The following is an 18,763-nucleotide window of genomic DNA, read 5'->3' on the forward strand; positions in this document are numbered from 1 at the left end:
ATCAACAACAACAACAAAATTTAGTTATTAGGGTGATCAATATTCTGTGATTTTTGTCAATAAAATAATATTTAATAAACAAGAAAAAAAACTCAGTTATTAGGGTGATTAATATTCTATGTGATTTTTATAAATAAAGTAACATTTAATAAAAAAGAAAAAAAGAAAAACTTAGGGATTTGAGTGATTAATATTCTGTGTAATTTTAGTAAATAAAATAACATTTAATAAAAAAGAAAAAACTAAAACTTTGTTGTTAGAGTGATTAATATGCTGCGTGATTTTTGTAAATAAAATACAATTTAAGAAACAAAACAAAAACCAAAAAAATCAGTTATTAGAGTGAACCATAGTCTGTGTGATTTGTGTAAATAAAAAACTATTTCATAAAAAATAAAAAATTCAATTTAGTTATTAGGGTGATTTATATTATGTGTTGTTTTTCTAAATAAAGTAACATTTCATAAATTTAAAAAAAACTTAGGGATTTGAGTGATTAATATTCTGTGTGATTTTCGTAAATAAAATAACATTTAATAAAAAAAAACAGAAAAAAACTTATTTGTTAGAGTAATTAATATTAACATTACTCTTAACTAAAAGAAAACTTTTTTTTTTTTTTTAAATGATACCCAAACATTTAATGAAGTGGCTGGAAAGAACAGATTTAAAATAATAATACAAATAAAATTACTTTTTTTTATTATTAATCAATAATTGTTAAAAATAAGAACCGCGATTAATTCGGAAATCACTTTTTTTAACATCCCTACTTAAAAAGCTTTTTTTTTTTTACATTTTTATTAAAAAAATTTTTTTTTTTTTTTTTATAAATTGATTTTTGAAAATTATGAATCGGTTTTGATTCGGGGGAAAAGAATCGGGATTCGGATGTGAATTGATTTTTTTTGTGCACTCTTCATAGATGTATAAGTACATATGTTAGAGTGCAGCTAATGTAATCCTTGGCCTATGTGATGGCAATCTTCTTTTTTCTTTTCTTTTTTTTATAAATATACATTATAAAAATATATATGACATATTTTTATTATATTTAACAAGGCGACCGGCTTATCTGAGGCCACGTTTCCCTTTCAGACAATGCTTTTTTTTAATAAATAAATCGCCTATTTCCTAATTGATGTTCATGTGCTTCATCAGTGAACCGTGTGGTACGCGGGCTCCATCTAGTGGCACGCCAAAGAATCACCTGATTAAAGTACAGTGTTTTATGTTCCTATATTCAAACAGTGTTACTTTTTAAACCAGTGTTTTTCAACCAGTCTGGTGTGCCGTTGGAGATGATCTAATTTCACCTATTTGGGTTAAAATTATGTTTTGCAAACCAGTAATTAAATGATGTGTTGTTGAGTGTCGATGCTGTCTAGAGCTCGGCAGAGTAACCGTGTAATACTCTTCCATATCAGTAGGTGGCAGCCGGTAGCTAATTGCTTTGTAGATGTCGGGAACGACGACAATGATTTGCAGGTAAAAAGGTGTCAAATGCTTAAACCAAAAATAAACAAAAGGTGAGTGCCCCTAAGAAAAGGGAAGGCTATGCAGAACGAAACTAAAACAGAACTGGCTACAAAGTAAACAAAAACAGAATGCTGGACGACAGCAAAGACTTACTGTGGAGCAAAGACGGCGTCCACAAAGTACATCCGAACATGACATGACAATCAACAATGTCCCCACAAAGAAGGATAAAAACACTCTAAATCTTCTTGATTGCTAAAACAAAGTATCGCTCAAAGGAAGACATGAAACTGTTAAAGGAAAATACCAAAATAAGAGAAAAAGCCGCCAAAATAGGAGCGCAAGACAAGAAGTACAACACTACACACAGGAAAACAGCAAAAAAACTCCAAATAAGTCATGACAGTACACCTACTTTGAGACAAGAGCTGTATTGATGCATGCTTGGTTATGCTTTAAAGTCATATCCAACAATTGCGACAACAACTTTTTACTGTCAACTGAGTTTTTTTTTTTTTAATAATTTCTGCTGGTGGTGTGCCTCCGCATTTTTCAACGCAAAAAATGTGCCTTGGCTCAAAAAAGGTTGAAAAACACTGCTTTAAACTATCTGTAATGTTACAGTGGCCAAAAATATGAAATACACTTGGTTTTAATGCATACTTGGGCCTACTGTATTTCAATATTGGCCATTATGGTGGTACTTGAATAAAAAAAAACATGTGCTCTTGAATACACATTTTATTGTTGGTGAATCAAAAACATACCTGAGAAAGATGAAGCATATTAAGCAAGAAGCGTACGCAACAGAATGTTATGTCGTCTCCAACAGTGGAATATTCTGCTGGCACTTTGTCCCTCCCAGCTTAGGCAAAATGTATCATTTATTCATAAAACTTCTTTTTTGTAGACTTCACATTGTAAAAAAATAACACGTATTCAAGTGCTGAGGCTTGTGATTCCTTTGGTCCCCGCTATCTGCCACCTTGTTAAAAAAGATGATGATCCCCACCTTCCACCACACATTGTGTCATTAACATGAACCCTCCCTCTGATGGACATGTGCAACATTTTTAGGGGGCGAGCAACAACAACAACAACAACAACAACAAAAGAAAAGTCCATCCGTCAGCCATCTGCTATTGTGGACCTCCAGAGACCAGGCGGGCCTTCTTCCCCAGGACCTGCGGCGCAGCCTGGGGGCGAGAGTCCCACAAGTGACCGCAGCCAAGAACGTATCCTGGTACATGTGAAGCGTCCACCAATCAGGGAACTAAGCTCAATGTCTTCTCGTCAGCGCAGACGAAGCGTTAGCGAGATAAAAAGTCATTTAAAAAAAAGCATACAAACAGTTCTTTAAATAGTGAATGCCACCTTAACTACAGTAGTACCTTCTTTTTTTTGTTCTTACTACTGCAAAGTAATTTACAGTGGGGCCAAAGAAAGTTGTGAGTGCCAGCACAACACTAAAATTCAAGAAAGAACTGGCAGCAAGGTACAAAGGCTGCCCCTTCCTCGCCAGCAAGTGTTCATTTATACATTTCCTTCATGATATTTTATGTGTAAAACTCAAATTATTCTTTATAAAATGTGTTTCATTCATATCTTGCTTTGGTTTTCATGCAATTCTGTGGTCGGACCTTTTAAAAGGCACCGCTCGTGCTCTGCATTGTTTCATTCTGCTGGATTAATACGTCACTACAATCGACCGACAATTAAAATTGTGTTGTTTTTTTAAAGGAATATGTAAACTAATTTTTTTATGTATGATTTTTGTAAATGAAAATAAAATAAAAATGGAAAAACAAAAAAACTGAATTACTTGATTATATTTCTGTTTGATTTTGATTTTTTTTTAAATTATAAACAACAAAAACTTAGATATTAGAGTGATTTTGTAAGTAGAATTAAAAAAGGATAAAAACAAACAAAAACTTTAGTTATTTCAGTGATTAATATTGTGTGATTTTTCTGAGTAAAATAAGATGTAATAAAAAACAAAAACTTAATTATTAGGGTGATTAATATTATGTGGGATTTTTGTAAACAAAAGAAACTTTAACAAACAAGAAAAAACACAAACTTAGTGATTCAAGTGATTTTTCTAAATATAATCAAATTTATTTAAAAAAGAAAAAAAACAAACGGAAGCTTAATTATTAGTGATTAATATTATGTTATTTTGTAAAAAAAAAAAACTAATAAGAAAATAAAAACAAAACCTTATTTATTAACATCATGTTACGTGGGATTTGTTTCTAAATAAAATACAATTTAATAAAGAAACAAACAAAAAACTTAGTTATCAGAATGTTTATCTTCGGTGTGATTTTTGTAAATAAAAAAAAATGTAATAAAAAAGAAAAACACAAATGTAGTTGTTGGAGTAATTAATATTATGTGATTTTTGTGAATAAAATACAATTAAATAAACAAGAAAAAAAAACAAAATATGTAATAAAAAATAAAAACACAAATGTAGTTATTAGAGTAATTAATATTATGTAATTTTTGTAAATAAAATACAATTAAATCAACAACAAAAAAATGTAGTTATTAGAATGATCAATATTCTGTGATTTTTGTCAATAAAATAACATTTAATAAACAAGAAATAAACAAAAAAACCTCAGTTATTAAGGTGATTAATAGTATATGTGATTTTTCTAAATAAAGTAACATTTAATAAAAAATAAAAAACTTAAATGTAGTTATTAGGATGATTTATATTCTGTTATTTTCGTAAAGTAACATAAAAAGAAAAAACAAAAACTTAGGGATTTGAGTGATTAATATTCTGTGTAATTTTAGTAAATCAAATAACATTTAATAAAAAAGAAAAAACAAAAACTTAGTTGTTAGAGTGATTAATATGCTGCGTGATTTTTGTAAATAAAATACAATTTAAGCAACCAAACAAAGACAAAAAAACCTAATTTATTAAAAAAGAAAAAACAAAAACTTAGTTATTAGGGTGGTTTATAGTATGTGTTATTTTTCTAAATAAAGTAACATTTAATGAAAAAAATAAAAAAATATACTTAGGAATTTGAGTGATTAATATTCTGTGTGATTTCTGTAAATAAAATAATATTTAATAAAAAAATAAAAACTTAGTTGTTAGAGTGATTAATATTCGCGTGATTTTTGTAAATAAAATAAAATGTAATAAAAAAGAAAAACACAAATGTAGTTATTAGAGTAATTAATATTAAGTGATTTTGTAAATAAAATACAATTAAATAAACCAGAAAACATTTTTTAGTTATTAGGGTGATTCATATTCAATGTGATTTTTGTAAATAAAATGACATTTAATAAAAAAGGAAAAAACAAAAACTTAGGGATTTGAGTGATTAATATTCTGCGTGATTTTTGTAAATAAAATAACATTTGATAGACAAGAAAAAAACAAAAAAACTCAAGTTATTAGAGTGATTCATATTCATATTCATATGTGATTTGTGTAAATAAAAAACAATTTAATAAAACTTAATAAAAAAACTTAAATTTAGTTAATAGGGTGATTTATATTCTTTGTTATTTTCGTAAATAAAGTAAAATTTAATTTAAAAAAAAGAAAAACTTAGTGATTTGAGTGATTAATATTCTGTGTGATTTTTGTAAACAAAATAACATTTAATAAACAAGAACAAAAAAAACAACTAAGTTATTAGCGGGACTCATATTCATATGTGATTTGTGTAAATAAAAAGCAATTTAATAAAAAACTTAAAATTTAGTTAATAGGGTGATTTATATTCTTTGTTATTTTCGTAAATAAAGTGAAATATGATAAAAAAAAGAAAAAAGAAAAACTTTGGGATTTGAGTGATTAATATTCTGTGTGATTTTTGTAAATAAAATAACATTAAATAAACAAGAAAAAAACAAAAAAATCTGTTATCAAAGTGATTCTTATTCATATTCATATGTGATTTGTGTAAATAAAAAACAATGTAATAAAAAACTTAAATTTAGTTAATAGAGTGAATTATATTCTTTGTGATTTTTGTAAATAAAGTAAAATTTAATAAAAAAAAGAAAAAAGAAAAACATAGGGATTTGAGTGATTAATATTCTGTGTGATTTTTGTAAATAAAATAACATTTAATAAACAAGAAAAAAACAAAAAAACTCAGTTATTAGAGTGATTCATGTTCATATGTGATTTGTGTAAATAAAAAACAATTTAATAAAATTTAATTAAAAAAACTTGAATTTAGTTAACAGGGTGATTTATATTCTTTGTTATTTTTGTAAATAAAGAAAAATTTAATGAAAAAAAAAGAAAAAAGAAAAACTTAAGGATTTGAGTGATTAATATTCTGTGTGATTTTTGTAAATAAAATAACATTTAATAAACAAGAACAAAACAAAAAAACTAAATTATTAGCGGGACTCATATTCATATGTGATTTGTGTAAATAAAATACTATTTAATAAAACTTAGTAAAAAACGTTCATAAAAAACTTAAATTTAGTTAATATAGGGTGATTTATATTTTTTGTTATTTTCGTAAATAAAGTAATATTTAATTAAAAAAAAGAAAAAAGAAAAACTTAGGGATTTGAGTGATTATTATTCTGTGTGATTTTTGTAAATAAAATAACATTTCATAAAAAAATAAAAAACTTAGTTGTTAGAGTGATTAATATTCTGCGTGATTTTTGTAAATAAAATAAAATAATTAAAGAAAACAAGAAAAAAAAGTTTTGCGCCTCACAGTCAATATCACATGTTCTTTTTTCTTAAAGTGACGCACACATGGCGTCGTTTGACCCATCACTAGCCAAATGGGGGTAGTACCGCAGTAGACAGACTTGTAAAAGAAAAAGCGTTCCTAATGAGCAGAATCCCCACCTGAAGGAGCAATGCAGGCTCCATGGAGGAGCAGCAGCGCCCTCTGCAGGCCAAGCATGGAGTGTTTGTCCAGATGGAGGCACAATGAAAGAGGAGGCTGTTCTTCATCTGGCATCTTTTTTCAGGATCTATAAAATCCCTGAGGCTGCAAGGCAGTGAGCAACAATAAAAGTAGGCAAAGTTCTGTTACGCTCCCTCCTGGAAGAACCACTTCTGGTCATTGGTGTTGAAGCAGGGCCGCAGGGCCGGGAGCTTGTCCACCACTTGCACGCACATCTGGCTGACCTCGTGGAACAAGCTGCCATCCTGCAAGATAGGCGGCGTCAGAGTCTTGCCTCACGTGGGAGACGTGCGCTTACCTCTCTGAGCTGGAACTTGTGCTGGGCCATGCCGGGCTTCCTGCACTCTTGGACCGTCAGGTAGGTGCTGACCACATCGCACTCCACGCAGCCGGCGGGCACCTGGGCGTTGAATTGGAGCTCTCCTTGGCTGGTGAACTCGAAGAACTGGAAGTAGACAGGCAAAATCTAGGACCCCATGCACAAGACCCTTAAAGGGCCCCCCATCCCACCCTGAAGCCAAACATCAGACACACACATGCACTAAAAACTAATAATTTGCTTTAAACCAGCTTGTAAAAAAACTCGATTCGGTCTTTGACTTATTAAAGATGGGTTAACAAATAAATAAATATTTGGTTTTGTTCAAAGAATATTTTGGGTGCCAACTCATTGAAAATTCTCGCAGCCTGCCATGTGTGCTGTGAACATAGCATAAAAAAAACTGCTTGAAATGATCAAAAGGAGCTAAAATGTTAGGGTGCTAAATTTACCATGCTTATGTTAAAATAAGATAGGAAAAGTAAAACAATAAATAAAAAAAAGGCACCAAGTATCAAAAGCCCTGATATTTAGGTTTAAATGAAATGATAATAAAATAGATTAGAAAAATTATAACAAAAACAAACAAACAAAAATTAGTGTTAGCATAAAATGTTAGCATGCTCACGTTAGCTTGTTACAATGGCAACAGTTGGCATACTTGCAAGATGGAGACATCTCCCCAAAACCCAGCATTTTAGGTTGAAATGATCAAAAGGAGCTAAAGTGCTAGCCTTAAACGTTAGGGTGCTAAAGTTACCATGCTAATGTTAACATAAGATAGGGCAAAAAAATAAAAATAAAAAAGGCGCCAAGTTTTAAAAGCCCTGATATTTAGGTTTAAATGAAATGATAATAAAATAGATTCAAAAAATTATAACAAAAACAAACAAAAATTTGCGAAAATTTTAGCCTGAAACATTAGCATGCTTACATTAGCTTGTTACAATGGCAACAGTTGGCATACTTGCAAGATGGAGACATCTCCCCAAAACCCATCATTTTAGGTTGAAATGATCAAAAGGAGCTAAAGTGCTAGCCTTAAACGTTGGGGTGCTAAATTTACCATGCTAATGTTAAAATAAGGTAGGAAAAGTAAAAAAAAAAGAAAAAAGGCGGCAAGTATCAAAAGCCCTGATATTTATGTATAGATGTAATGATAATAAAATAAAATAAAAAATCATAACAAAAACAAACAAACAAAAAATTTGTGTTAGCATAAAATGTTAGCATGCTCACATTAGCTTGTTACAAAGGCAACAGTTGGCATACTTGCAAGATGGAGACATCTCCCAAAACCCATCATTTTAGGTTGAAATGATCAAAAGGAGCTAAAGTGCTAGCCCTTAAATGTTAGGGTGCTAAAGTTACCATGCTAATGTAAAAATAAGATAGGAAAAGTTAAAAAATGAAATGATGAAATGATAATAAAATAAATAAAAACATTATAACAAAAACAAACGAAAAAATTGTTAAAATTTTAGCATAACACGTTAGCATGCTCACGTTAGCTTGTTACAATGGCAACAGTTGGCATACTTGCAAGATGGAGACATCTCCCCAAAACCCAGCATTTTAGGTTGAAATGATCAAAAGAAGCTAAAATGCTAGCCTTAAACGTTAGGGTGCTAAAGCTACCATGCTAATGTTAACATCCATCCATCCATCCATTTTCTACCGCTTATTCCCTTTGGGGTCGCGGGGGGCGCTGGAGCCTATCTCAGCTACAATCGGGCGGAAGGCGGGGTACACCCTGGACAAGTCGCCACCTCATCACAGGGCCAACACAGATAGACAGACAACATTCACACTCACAAGATAGAAAAAGTAAAAAAAAAAAAAAAAGGGCGCCAAGTATCAAAAGCCCTGATATTTAGGTTTGGATGAAATTATAATAAAATTTAAAAAAGAATCTTAACAAAAACAAACAAAAAAATTTGTTAAAATGTTAGCATGAAACATTAGCATGCACATGTTAGCTTGTTACAATGGCAACAGCTGGCATACTTGCAAGATGGAGGCATCTCCCAAAACCCAGCATTTTAGGTTGAAATGATCAAAATGAGCTGAAGTGCTCGCATAAAATGTTAGGATGCTAAATTTACCATGCTAATGTTAACATAAGATAGGGCAAAAACAAAAACAAAAAAAACGGCGCCAAGTATCAAAAGCCCTGATATTTAGGTTTGAATGAAATGATGATAAAATAGATTTAAAAAAATATAACAAAAACAAACAAACAAACAAACAAAAAATTTGTGTTAGCATAAAATGTTAGCATGCTCACGTTAGCTTGTTACAAAGGCAACAGTTGGCATACTTGCAAGATGGAGACATCTCCCCAAAACCCAACATTTTAGGTTGAAATGATCAAAAGGAGCTAAAGTGCTAGCCTTAAATGTTAGGGTGCTAAATTTACCATGCTAATGTTAACATAAGATAGGAAAAGTTTTACATAAATTAAAAAAGGCGCCAAGTATCAAAAGCCCTGATATTTAGGTTTAAATGAAATGATAATAAAATAGATAAAATACAATTATAACAAAAACAAACAAAAATTTGTGAAAATATTAGCTTGAAACATTAGCATGCTCACGTTAGCTTGTTACAATGGCAACAGTTGGCATACTTGCAAGATGGAGACATCTCCCCAAAACCCAGCATTTTAAGTTGAAATGATCAAAAGAAGCTAAAGTGCTAGCCTTAAACGTTAAGGTGCTAAAGTTAGCATGCTAGTGTTAAAATAAGATAGGAAAAGTTTAAAAAATGTTTTAAAAAAGGCGCCATGTATCAAAAGCCCTAATATTTAGGTTTAAATGAAATGATAATAAAATAGATTTAAAAAATGATAACAAAAACAAACAAAACATTTGCAAAAATGTTAGCCTGAAACATTAGCATGCTCACATTAGCTTGTTACAATGGCAACAGTTGGCATACTTGCAAGATGGAGACATCTCCCAAAACCCAGCATTTTAGATTGAAATGATCAAAAGGAGCTAAAGCGCTAGCATAAAACGTTAGGATGCTAAATTTACCATGCTAATCTTAACATAAGATAAGGGAGAAAACAAAGAAAAGGCACCAAGTATCAAAAGCTCTGATATTTAGGTTCAGATGAAATGATAATAAAATAAATAAAAACATTATAACGAAAACAAACAAAAAATGTGCGAAAATGTTAGCATAAAATGTTAGCATGCTCACGTTAGCTTGTTACAAAGGCAACAGTTGGCATACTTGCAAGATGGAGACATCTCCCCAAAACCCATCATTTTAGGTTGAAATTATCAAAAGGAGCTAAAGAGCTAGCCTTAAACGTTAGGGTGCTAAAGTTAGCATGCTAATGTTAAAATAAGATAGGAAAAGTTTAAAAAATGTTTTAAAAAAGGCGCCATGTATCAAAAGCCCTGATAGTTAGGTTTAAATGAAATGATAATAAAATAGATTAAAAAAATGATAACAAAAACAAACAAAAAATTTTCAAAAATGTTAGCATGAAACATTAGCATGCTCACGTTAGCTTGTTAAAATGGCAACAGTTGGCATACTTGCAAGATGGAGACATCTCCCAAAACCCAGCATTTTAGGTTGAAATGATCAAAATGAGCTGAAGTGCTCGCATAAAATGTTAGGATGCTAAATTTACCATGCTAATGTAAAAATAAGATAGGAAAAGTAAAAAAAAAAAAAAGAAAAGGAACCAAGTATCAAAAGCTCTGATATTTAGGTTTAGATGAAATGATAATAAAATAAAATAAAAAATCATAACAAAAACAAACAAACAAAAAATTTGTGTTAGCATAAAATGTTAGCATGCTCACGTTAGCTGGCAACAGTTGGCATACTTGCAAGATGGAGACATCTCCCAAAACCCATCATTTTAGGTTGAAATTATCAAAAGGAGCTAAAGTGCTAGCCTTAAACGTTGGGGTGCTAAATTTACCATGCTAATGTTAACATAAGATAGGAAAAGAAAAAAAAAAGAAGAAAAAAAAAAAGCGGCAAGTATCAAAAGCCCTGATATTTAGGTTTAAATGAAATGATAATAAAATAGATCAAAAAAATTATAACAAAAACAAACAAAAAATTTGCGAACATTTTAGCCTGAAACATTAGCATGCTCACGTTAGCTTGTTACAATGGCAACAGTTGGCATACTTGAAAGATGGAGACATCTCCCAAAACCCAGCATTTTAGATTGAAATGATCAAAAGGAGCTAAAGTGCTAGCATAAAACGTTAGGATTCTAAACTTACCATGCTAATGTTAACATAAGATAGGGGAGAAAACAAAGAAAAGGCGCCAAGTATCAAAAGCTCTGATATTTAGGTTCAGATGAAATGATAATAAAATAAATAAAAACATTATAACGAAAACAAACAAAAAATGTGCGAAAATGTTAGCATCAAGTGTTAGCATGCTCACGTTAGCTTGTTACAAAGGCAACAGTTGGCATACTTGCAAGATGGAGACATCTCCCCAAAACCCATCATTTTAGGTTGAAATGATCAAAAGCAGCTAAAGTGCTAGCCTTAAACGTTAGGGTGCTAAAGTTACCATGCTAATGTAAAATAAGATAGGAAAAGTTTAAAAAATGTTTTAAAAAAGGGGCCATGTATCAAAAACCCTGATATTTAGGTTTAAATGAAATGATAATAAAATAGATTTTAAAAATGATAACAAAAACAAACAAAAAATTTGCAAAAATGTTAGCATAAAACATTAGCATGCTCACGTTAGCTTGTTAAAATGGCAACAGTTGGCATAATTGCAAGATGGAGACATCTCCCAAAACCCAGCATTTTAGGTTGAAATGATCAAAATGAGCTGAAGTGCTCGCATAAAATGTTAGGATGCTAAATTTACCATGCTAATGTAAAAATAAGATAGGAAAAGTAAAAAAAAAATAAGAAAAGGAACCAAGTATCAAAAGCTCTGATATTTAGGTTTAGATGAAATGATAATAAAATAAAATAAAAAATCATAACAAAAAAAAACAAACAAAAAATTGGTGTTAGCATAAAATGTTAGCATGCTCACGTTAGCTGGCAACAGTTGGCATACTTGCAAGATAGAGACATCTCCCAAAACCCATCATTTTAGGTTGAAATGATCAAAAGGAGCTAAAGTGCTAGCCTTAAACGTTGGGGTGCTAAATTTACCATGCTAATGTTAACATAAAATAGGAAAAAAAAAAAAAAAAGCGGCAAGTATCAAAAGCCCTGATATTTAGGTGTAAATGAAATGATAATAAAATAGATTCAAAAAATTATAACAAAAACAAACAAAAAATTAGCGAAAATTTTAGCCTGAAACATTAGCATGCTCACGTTAGCTTGTTACAATGGCAACAGCTGGCATACTTGCAAGATGGAGGCATCTCCCAAAACCCAGCATTTTAGGTTGAAATGATCAAAATGAGCTGAAGTGCTCGCATAAAATGTTAGGATGCTAAATTTACCATGCTAATGTAAAAATAAGATAGGAAAAGTAAAAAAAAAATAAGAAAAGGAACCAAGTATCAAAAGCTCTGATATTTAGGTTTAGATGAAATGATAATAAAATAAAATAAAAAATCATAACAAAAAAAAACAAACAAAAAATTGGTGTTAGCATAAAATGTTAGCATGCTCACGTTAGCTGGCAACAGTTGGCATACTTGCAAGATAGAGACATCTCCCAAAACCCATCATTTTAGGTTGAAATGATCAAAAGGAGCTAAAGTGCTAGCCTTAAACGTTGGGGTGCTAAATTTACCATGCTAATGTTAACATAAAATAGGAAAAAAAAAAAAAAAAAGCGGCAAGTATCAAAAGCCCTGATATTTAGGTCTAAATGAAATGATAATAAAATAGATTCAAAAAATTATAACAAAAACAAACAAAAAATTAGCGAAAATTTTAGCCTGAAACATTAGCATGCTCACGTTAGCTTGTTACAATGGCAACAGCTGGCATACTTGCAAGATGGAGGCATCTCCCAAAACCCAGCATTTTAGGTTGAAATGATCAAAATGAGCTGAAGTGCTCGCATAAAATGTTAGGATGCTAAATTTACCATGCTAATGTTAACATAAGATAGGGCAAAAAAAACAAAAAAAAAACAACGCCAAGTATCAAAAGCCCTGATATTTAGGTTTGAATGAAATGATGATAAAATAGATTTTAAAAAATATAACAAAAACAAACAAAAAATTTGTGTAAGCATAAAATGTTAGCATGCTCACGTTAGCTTGTTACAAAGGCAACAGTTGGCATACTTGCAAGATGGAGACATCTCCCCAAAACCCATCATTTTAGGTTGAAATTATCAAAAGGAGCTAAAGTGCTAGCCTTAAATGTTAGGGTGCTAAAGTTATCATGCTAATGTTAACATAAGATAGGAAAAGTTTTACATAAACTAAAAAAAGGCGCCAAGTATCAAAAGCCCTAATATTTAGGTTTAAATGAAATGATAATAAAATAGATTTAAAAAATGACAACAAAAACAAACAAAAATTTGCGAAAATATTAGCTTGAAACATTAGCATGCTCACATTAGCTTGTTACAAAGGCAACAGTTGGCATACTTGCAAGATGGAGACATCTCCCCAAAACCCAGCATTTTAGGTTGAAATGATCAAAAGGAGCTAAAGAGCTAGCCTTAAACGTTAGGGTGCTAAAGTTAGCATGCTAATGTTAACATAAGATAGGAAAAGTTTTACATAAACTAAAAAAAGGCGCCAAGTATCAAAAGCCCTAATATTTAGGTTTAAATGAAATGATAATAAAATAGATTTAAAAAATGACAACAAAAACAAACAAAAATTTGCGAAAATATTAGCTTGAAACATTAGCATGCTCACATTAGCTTGTTACAAAGGCAACAGTTGGCATACTTGCAAGATGGAGACATCTCCCCAAAACCCAACATTTTAGGTGGAAATGATCAAAAGGAGCTAAAAAGGCGGAAAGTATCAAAAGCCCTGATATTTTACAGTATCAAATATACTTGTTGAATAAAACCTGTGCCTTGTTTGTAATGCTTAGGCCTACTACGCTACTGTGGCTGGTCATTATGGTGCTGCTTGGAGAGACAAGTTTTCCCTGAGCTATTAGTTTGACAACCACGGATCTCAAAGTGGTTTTTCCGTCTTACTAAATCCAACCCGGAGTCCCCCCCGTTTGGTACCTGGTTCTGGCCCATGCCGTGGCACGGGTACATGGTGACCCTTTTGCCAAATGCGCAGCTGTCATCCAGAGGGTAGTCCAAGCAGTAGCTCTCCAGGGCCAAGTTCTTCAGCTGCAACAAGTCCCAACATGGAGGGTTATTATGGGGCGGCGCCACGGCAGCGTCCGACAGGCGGCCTCACCATTCCGAAGAAGCCCGGCCGGTCCTCCGGCACGTGGAGCTGCGGGAAGACGTTGTCCAGGTACCACTTGAAGTTCTTACAGCCCAGCTTCTCTCGGAGAACCAGTCGCTCAGACACGTCGCCGAAGGGCTCCTGGGAGCAGGAGAGCAAGGATTGTTTAGCACAACAGCACCACCTACAGTTGGAAATAAGGCTGCAGCTAACGATTATTTTTCTATCGATTAATCTATAGATTATTTTTTTCGATTAATCGGTTAATCTATAGATTATTTTTTTTCGATTAATCTATAGATTATTTTTCCTTTTACCGATTATTTTTTTATTCAAAATGAAGATGAAAAAATAAATGTAGGCCAGTTTTTTCAAAAGGCAGGACTTTTATTTACAAAAAAAAGAAAAGGTATGGCCACTCAGTCAACATTGACAACAACATGACAAAATATTCTGTAACAATGTAAACATTTAAAACTTTTAACATTTAACAAAATTAAAAGTAGCTTATTTGCTTTTTAATGTGCAAATATAAAATTAAACATCCAGTGCAAATCTTAATATTCTGCAATACTATAAGCATTTCAAAAGTAAAAGTATTGCTTATTTTGCTTTAAAATGTGCAAAAATAAAGATAAACATCCAATACAAAAAAGTGCAAAACGAAATGTTCTGTAACAGTGTAAACATTTCAACAAAAGTAAAAGTATTGCTTATTTTGCTTAATAACACAACAATGATAGTATGATTAAAGTGAAAGTTAATTGTTGGTTTGTACATAGTATATGTAACTGTTAATGTTGTAAAAGGTATTTGCACAAATAATTAACGTTAGCGTCTTTGTAAACACTGAACAGGCAGGCCAAACGCGCCTCTCAGAGCGAAACGGTGTTTTAGTTTATGAATTTACAACGCAGATACAAATGACACATTCATGTTTTTGTGTAATGATGACAACGTATACTCACGCGGACGATTGAATAGTTGACGGTGATGGCAAGAACGCTGTCGGGTGTTTTCTTTTCAAATGTTCGTTCATAGCCGTTGTGCTGCTATGATAGGCCATTTCCGCTCGACACAGTGTGCATACAACAACTGTCAAGTGTTTTGCTCTTTTCGCTGTGCTTATCCCACACTTGAAGGGATGTACCAATGCTGAATGTGGCTTCTGGATTTCACTCAAAAGACCAGACCGTAGTTACTTTTTCCTTTTATTTTCCTTTAGTTTGCAACCGTTTTTCCAACCAAGAAACAGCTTCTTTTTTCTTCTTTAGTCTTTTTAGCAGTCTTTAGCAGTGTTAGTAGACTTTAGCTGTCATTAGCTGTCTTTAGTAGCCTTTAGCTTCTTTAGTAGGATGAAAAACCTTTAAGGACAAAACACCACAAGATTAACATGCTGTAAAAAATCAATCAATTATCAATCCCATAATTTACAATTATTATTTAGGCTATCAAACTCTTAACCATTAAACAAGTGCAAGAAACATCTTTTCCCTTTCAGTTAAAACATATTTTAAATAAATTGTCTCAACATAAATTCACCAAGATACATATAAAATACATTTAATTCCAGAAACACAATAGATAAATGCAGCAGAAAACCCAATATGCAAATACATAAATACCTAACCAATTAACCACCTATTTAGATACATATTTAAAATCCATATTCAATATAAATATATTATTAATTTAGCAGTGAAACACTCAATCTTAAACGCTGTCTACTGGTAGAAAAATGCCCATTTTTCTATGCCCTCACCAGCAGCCAATGATCCAACACAGTTAAATCCAACACTTGAAGTTGAGCGACTTCACCCTCCTGATGAAGCAAACTGCTCCAACATTTATCAAACTAAGCAAAGAATATCAACCCTTCCTTACTAAACAACAGTTACACAAAACACCGTGTGTATTTAGCCTCCAGACTAAGCACGCTACATGCACACAACTCCCTCGCACCCCCCATATCACCAGCGCAACAGGCGCGCCACACCCACAAAGAGAAATAAAGTGCAATCTTACCGGCTGTCCGTTCAGCTTTTGGTTTTGGTACACTTTTGGCACAACTCTGGGTTATCTGTAATGAACTAAACCTTTTTCCACTGTGCGCTGGCGTCTTTTGTACTCCTTGATTTGACACAGCGGTCTAATTACCGGGCTTGCGCACCAGCAGATAAGACGGGAGCGCGCCGCGTTATACCTGCGCGTGAACGTAAACTGATCGGCTCTGATCATATAAGCCGACTGGCCGAATTATATACATTTCCTGGGGTTGCCTAGGTGAATAGGGATGCGCTCTAAGATAAAATATAATTTTATTAAGTGGGGTTTGACTGGTTGCTAAGCAGCCACGGTTGCGAGCTCGCGCGTCAGCTGACGAGACAGCTGTCCGCCGCTACAACATTATTAGGCCGTTTATTGAAATACTCCCACACTTTTGACGACTTTTGGCGTGCTTTTTTTCCCCTCGCTCGCATCGTCTGCTTTGCGCTCCGCCATGACGGTAGTGTGACGTAAATATGCGACGCGTCGACGTAACCGATGACGTCGACGCGTCGTTTCAGCCTTAGTTGGAAAGTAGCACTGCAAGTCCAATGTGTTGGCTCCACACAGAACAGACTCGGGGTGTCCAAAAAGTGTGTTTTTGCCATAAAAAAACAAAGGGGACAAAAAACAGACACAAAAAAAAACGTGAAAAATAATAAAAATGTATAATTATGTTGAAAGAAAAAAAAAGAAAAGTGTGACTTATTTTTAACACTTTTATGATCACTAAAATTTTATTGGGATTTTTTTTTTAAAAACTGTCATTGCTCAAAAAACAAAAGTTATAAAATCAGTGTTGATATGAATTATTTAAATATTCAAGGCTTCAATTACTTTACATCAAATATTCTACTTTGTAATATTTTGGGGGAAATTATTGCATATTTTGTGTTTTTGCCATAAAAAAAACAACGTTTTCAGTGACAAAAGGGACAAAAAACAGACACAAAACAAACGTGAAAAATAATAAAAATGTATAATTGTTACGTTGAAAGAAAAAAAGGAAAAGTGTGACTTATTTTTAACATTTTTATTGGGATTTTTTTTTTAACTGTCATTGCTTAAAAAAACAAAAGTTATAAAATCAGTGTTGATATGAGTTATTGACATAATTAAGGCTACAATTACTTTACATCAAATATTCTACTTTGTAATATTTTTGGGGGGAAATTATTGTATATTTTGTGTTTTTGCCATAAAAAAAAACAACGTTTTCTGTGACAAAAGGGACAAAAAACAGACACAAAAAAACATGAAAAATAATAAAAATTTATAATTGCTATCTTGAAAGAAAAAAAAGGAAAAGTGTGACTTATTTTCAACACTTTTTTGATCCCTAAAATGTTATTGGGATTTTTTTTAAACCGTCATTGCTCAAAAAACAAAAGTTATAAAATCAATGTTGATATGAATTATTTAAATATTCAAGGCTTCAATTACTTTACATCAAATATTCTACTTTGTAATATTTTGGGGGAAATTATTGCATATTTTGTGTTTTTTGCCATAAAAAAAACAAAGTTTTCAGTGACAAAAGGGACAAAAAACAGACACAAAACAAACGTGAAAAATAATAAAAATGTATAATTGTTACGTTGAAAGAAAAAAAGGAAAAGTGTGACTTATTTTTAACACTTTTATTGGGATTTTTTTTTAAACTGTCATTGCTTAAAAAAACAAAAGTTATAAAATCAGTGTTGATATGAGTTATTGACATAATTAAGGCTACAATTACTTTACATCAAATATTCTACTTTGTAATATTTTTTGGGGGAAATTATTGTATATTTTGTGTTTTTGCCATAAAAAAAAACAAAGTTTTCTGTGACAAAAGGGACAAAAAACAGACACAAAAAAACATGAAAAATAATAAAAATTTATAATTGTTATCTTGAAAGAAAAAAAAGGAAAAGTGTGACTTATTTTCAACACTTTTTTGATCCCTAAAATGTTATTGGGATTTTTTTTAAACTGTCATTGCTCAAAAAATAATAATGAATCAGAATCAATGTTATGAATGATTGACTTATTCAAGCCTTCAATTACTTTACATCAAATATTCCATTTTGCTATATTATTGCATATTTTGTGTTTTTGCCATAAAAAAAAAACAAAGTTTTCTATGACAAAAGGGACAAATACAGACACCCAAAAAACTGTGAAAAATAATACAAATTTATAATTGTTATGTTGAAAGAAAAAAAAGAAAAGTGTGACTTATTTTTAACACTTTTATGATCCCCAACATTTTATTGGGATTTTTTTTAAACTGTCATTGCTCAACAAATAATAGTTATAAAATCAGTGTTAATATGAATTATTGACATATTCAAGGCTACAATTACTTAACATCAAATATTCTACTTTGTAACATTTTTTTGGGAAAATATTGCATATTTTGTGTTTTTGCCATAAAAAAGTATTTTTTGACAAAAAGGACAAAGAACAAACATTTTTAAAAAAACGTGAAAAGTAATAAAAATTTATAATTGTTATGTTGAAAGTAAAAAAAGAAAAGTGTGACTTATTTTTAACACTTTTATGATCCCTAAAATTTTATTGGGATTTTTTAAAACTGTCATTGCTCAACAAATAATAGTTATAAAATCAGTGTTGATATGAATTATTGACATATTCAAGACTTCA

At 31.5% G+C, this 18,763-nt stretch overlaps 1 protein-coding gene across 1 annotated transcript in view; it reads right to left on the minus strand.

Moving 5' to 3' along the window:
• Positions 1 to 5,626: 5,626 nt before the first annotated feature.
• Positions 5,627 to 18,763, minus strand: part of galnt12 (UDP-N-acetyl-alpha-D-galactosamine:polypeptide N-acetylgalactosaminyltransferase 12) — a 43,273-nt gene continuing 30,136 nt past the window's right edge. Inside the window, exons 7-10 of the mRNA XM_061930819.1 lie at positions 14,078 to 14,209; positions 13,897 to 14,007; positions 6,703 to 6,849; positions 5,627 to 6,649 (exon numbers count right to left, since the gene is read on the minus strand). Coding sequence (XP_061786803.1) covers positions 6,530 to 6,649; positions 6,703 to 6,849; positions 13,897 to 14,007; positions 14,078 to 14,209 — 510 coding nt within the window. The 3' untranslated portion in view covers positions 5,627 to 6,529. The remainder of the gene's footprint in view (positions 6,650 to 6,702; positions 6,850 to 13,896; positions 14,008 to 14,077; positions 14,210 to 18,763) is intronic.

This window comes from Nerophis lumbriciformis, linkage group LG37 (genome assembly GCF_033978685.3).
Source record: "Nerophis lumbriciformis linkage group LG37, RoL_Nlum_v2.1, whole genome shotgun sequence".
NCBI classification, from domain to species: Eukaryota; Metazoa; Chordata; class Actinopteri; order Syngnathiformes; family Syngnathidae; genus Nerophis; species Nerophis lumbriciformis.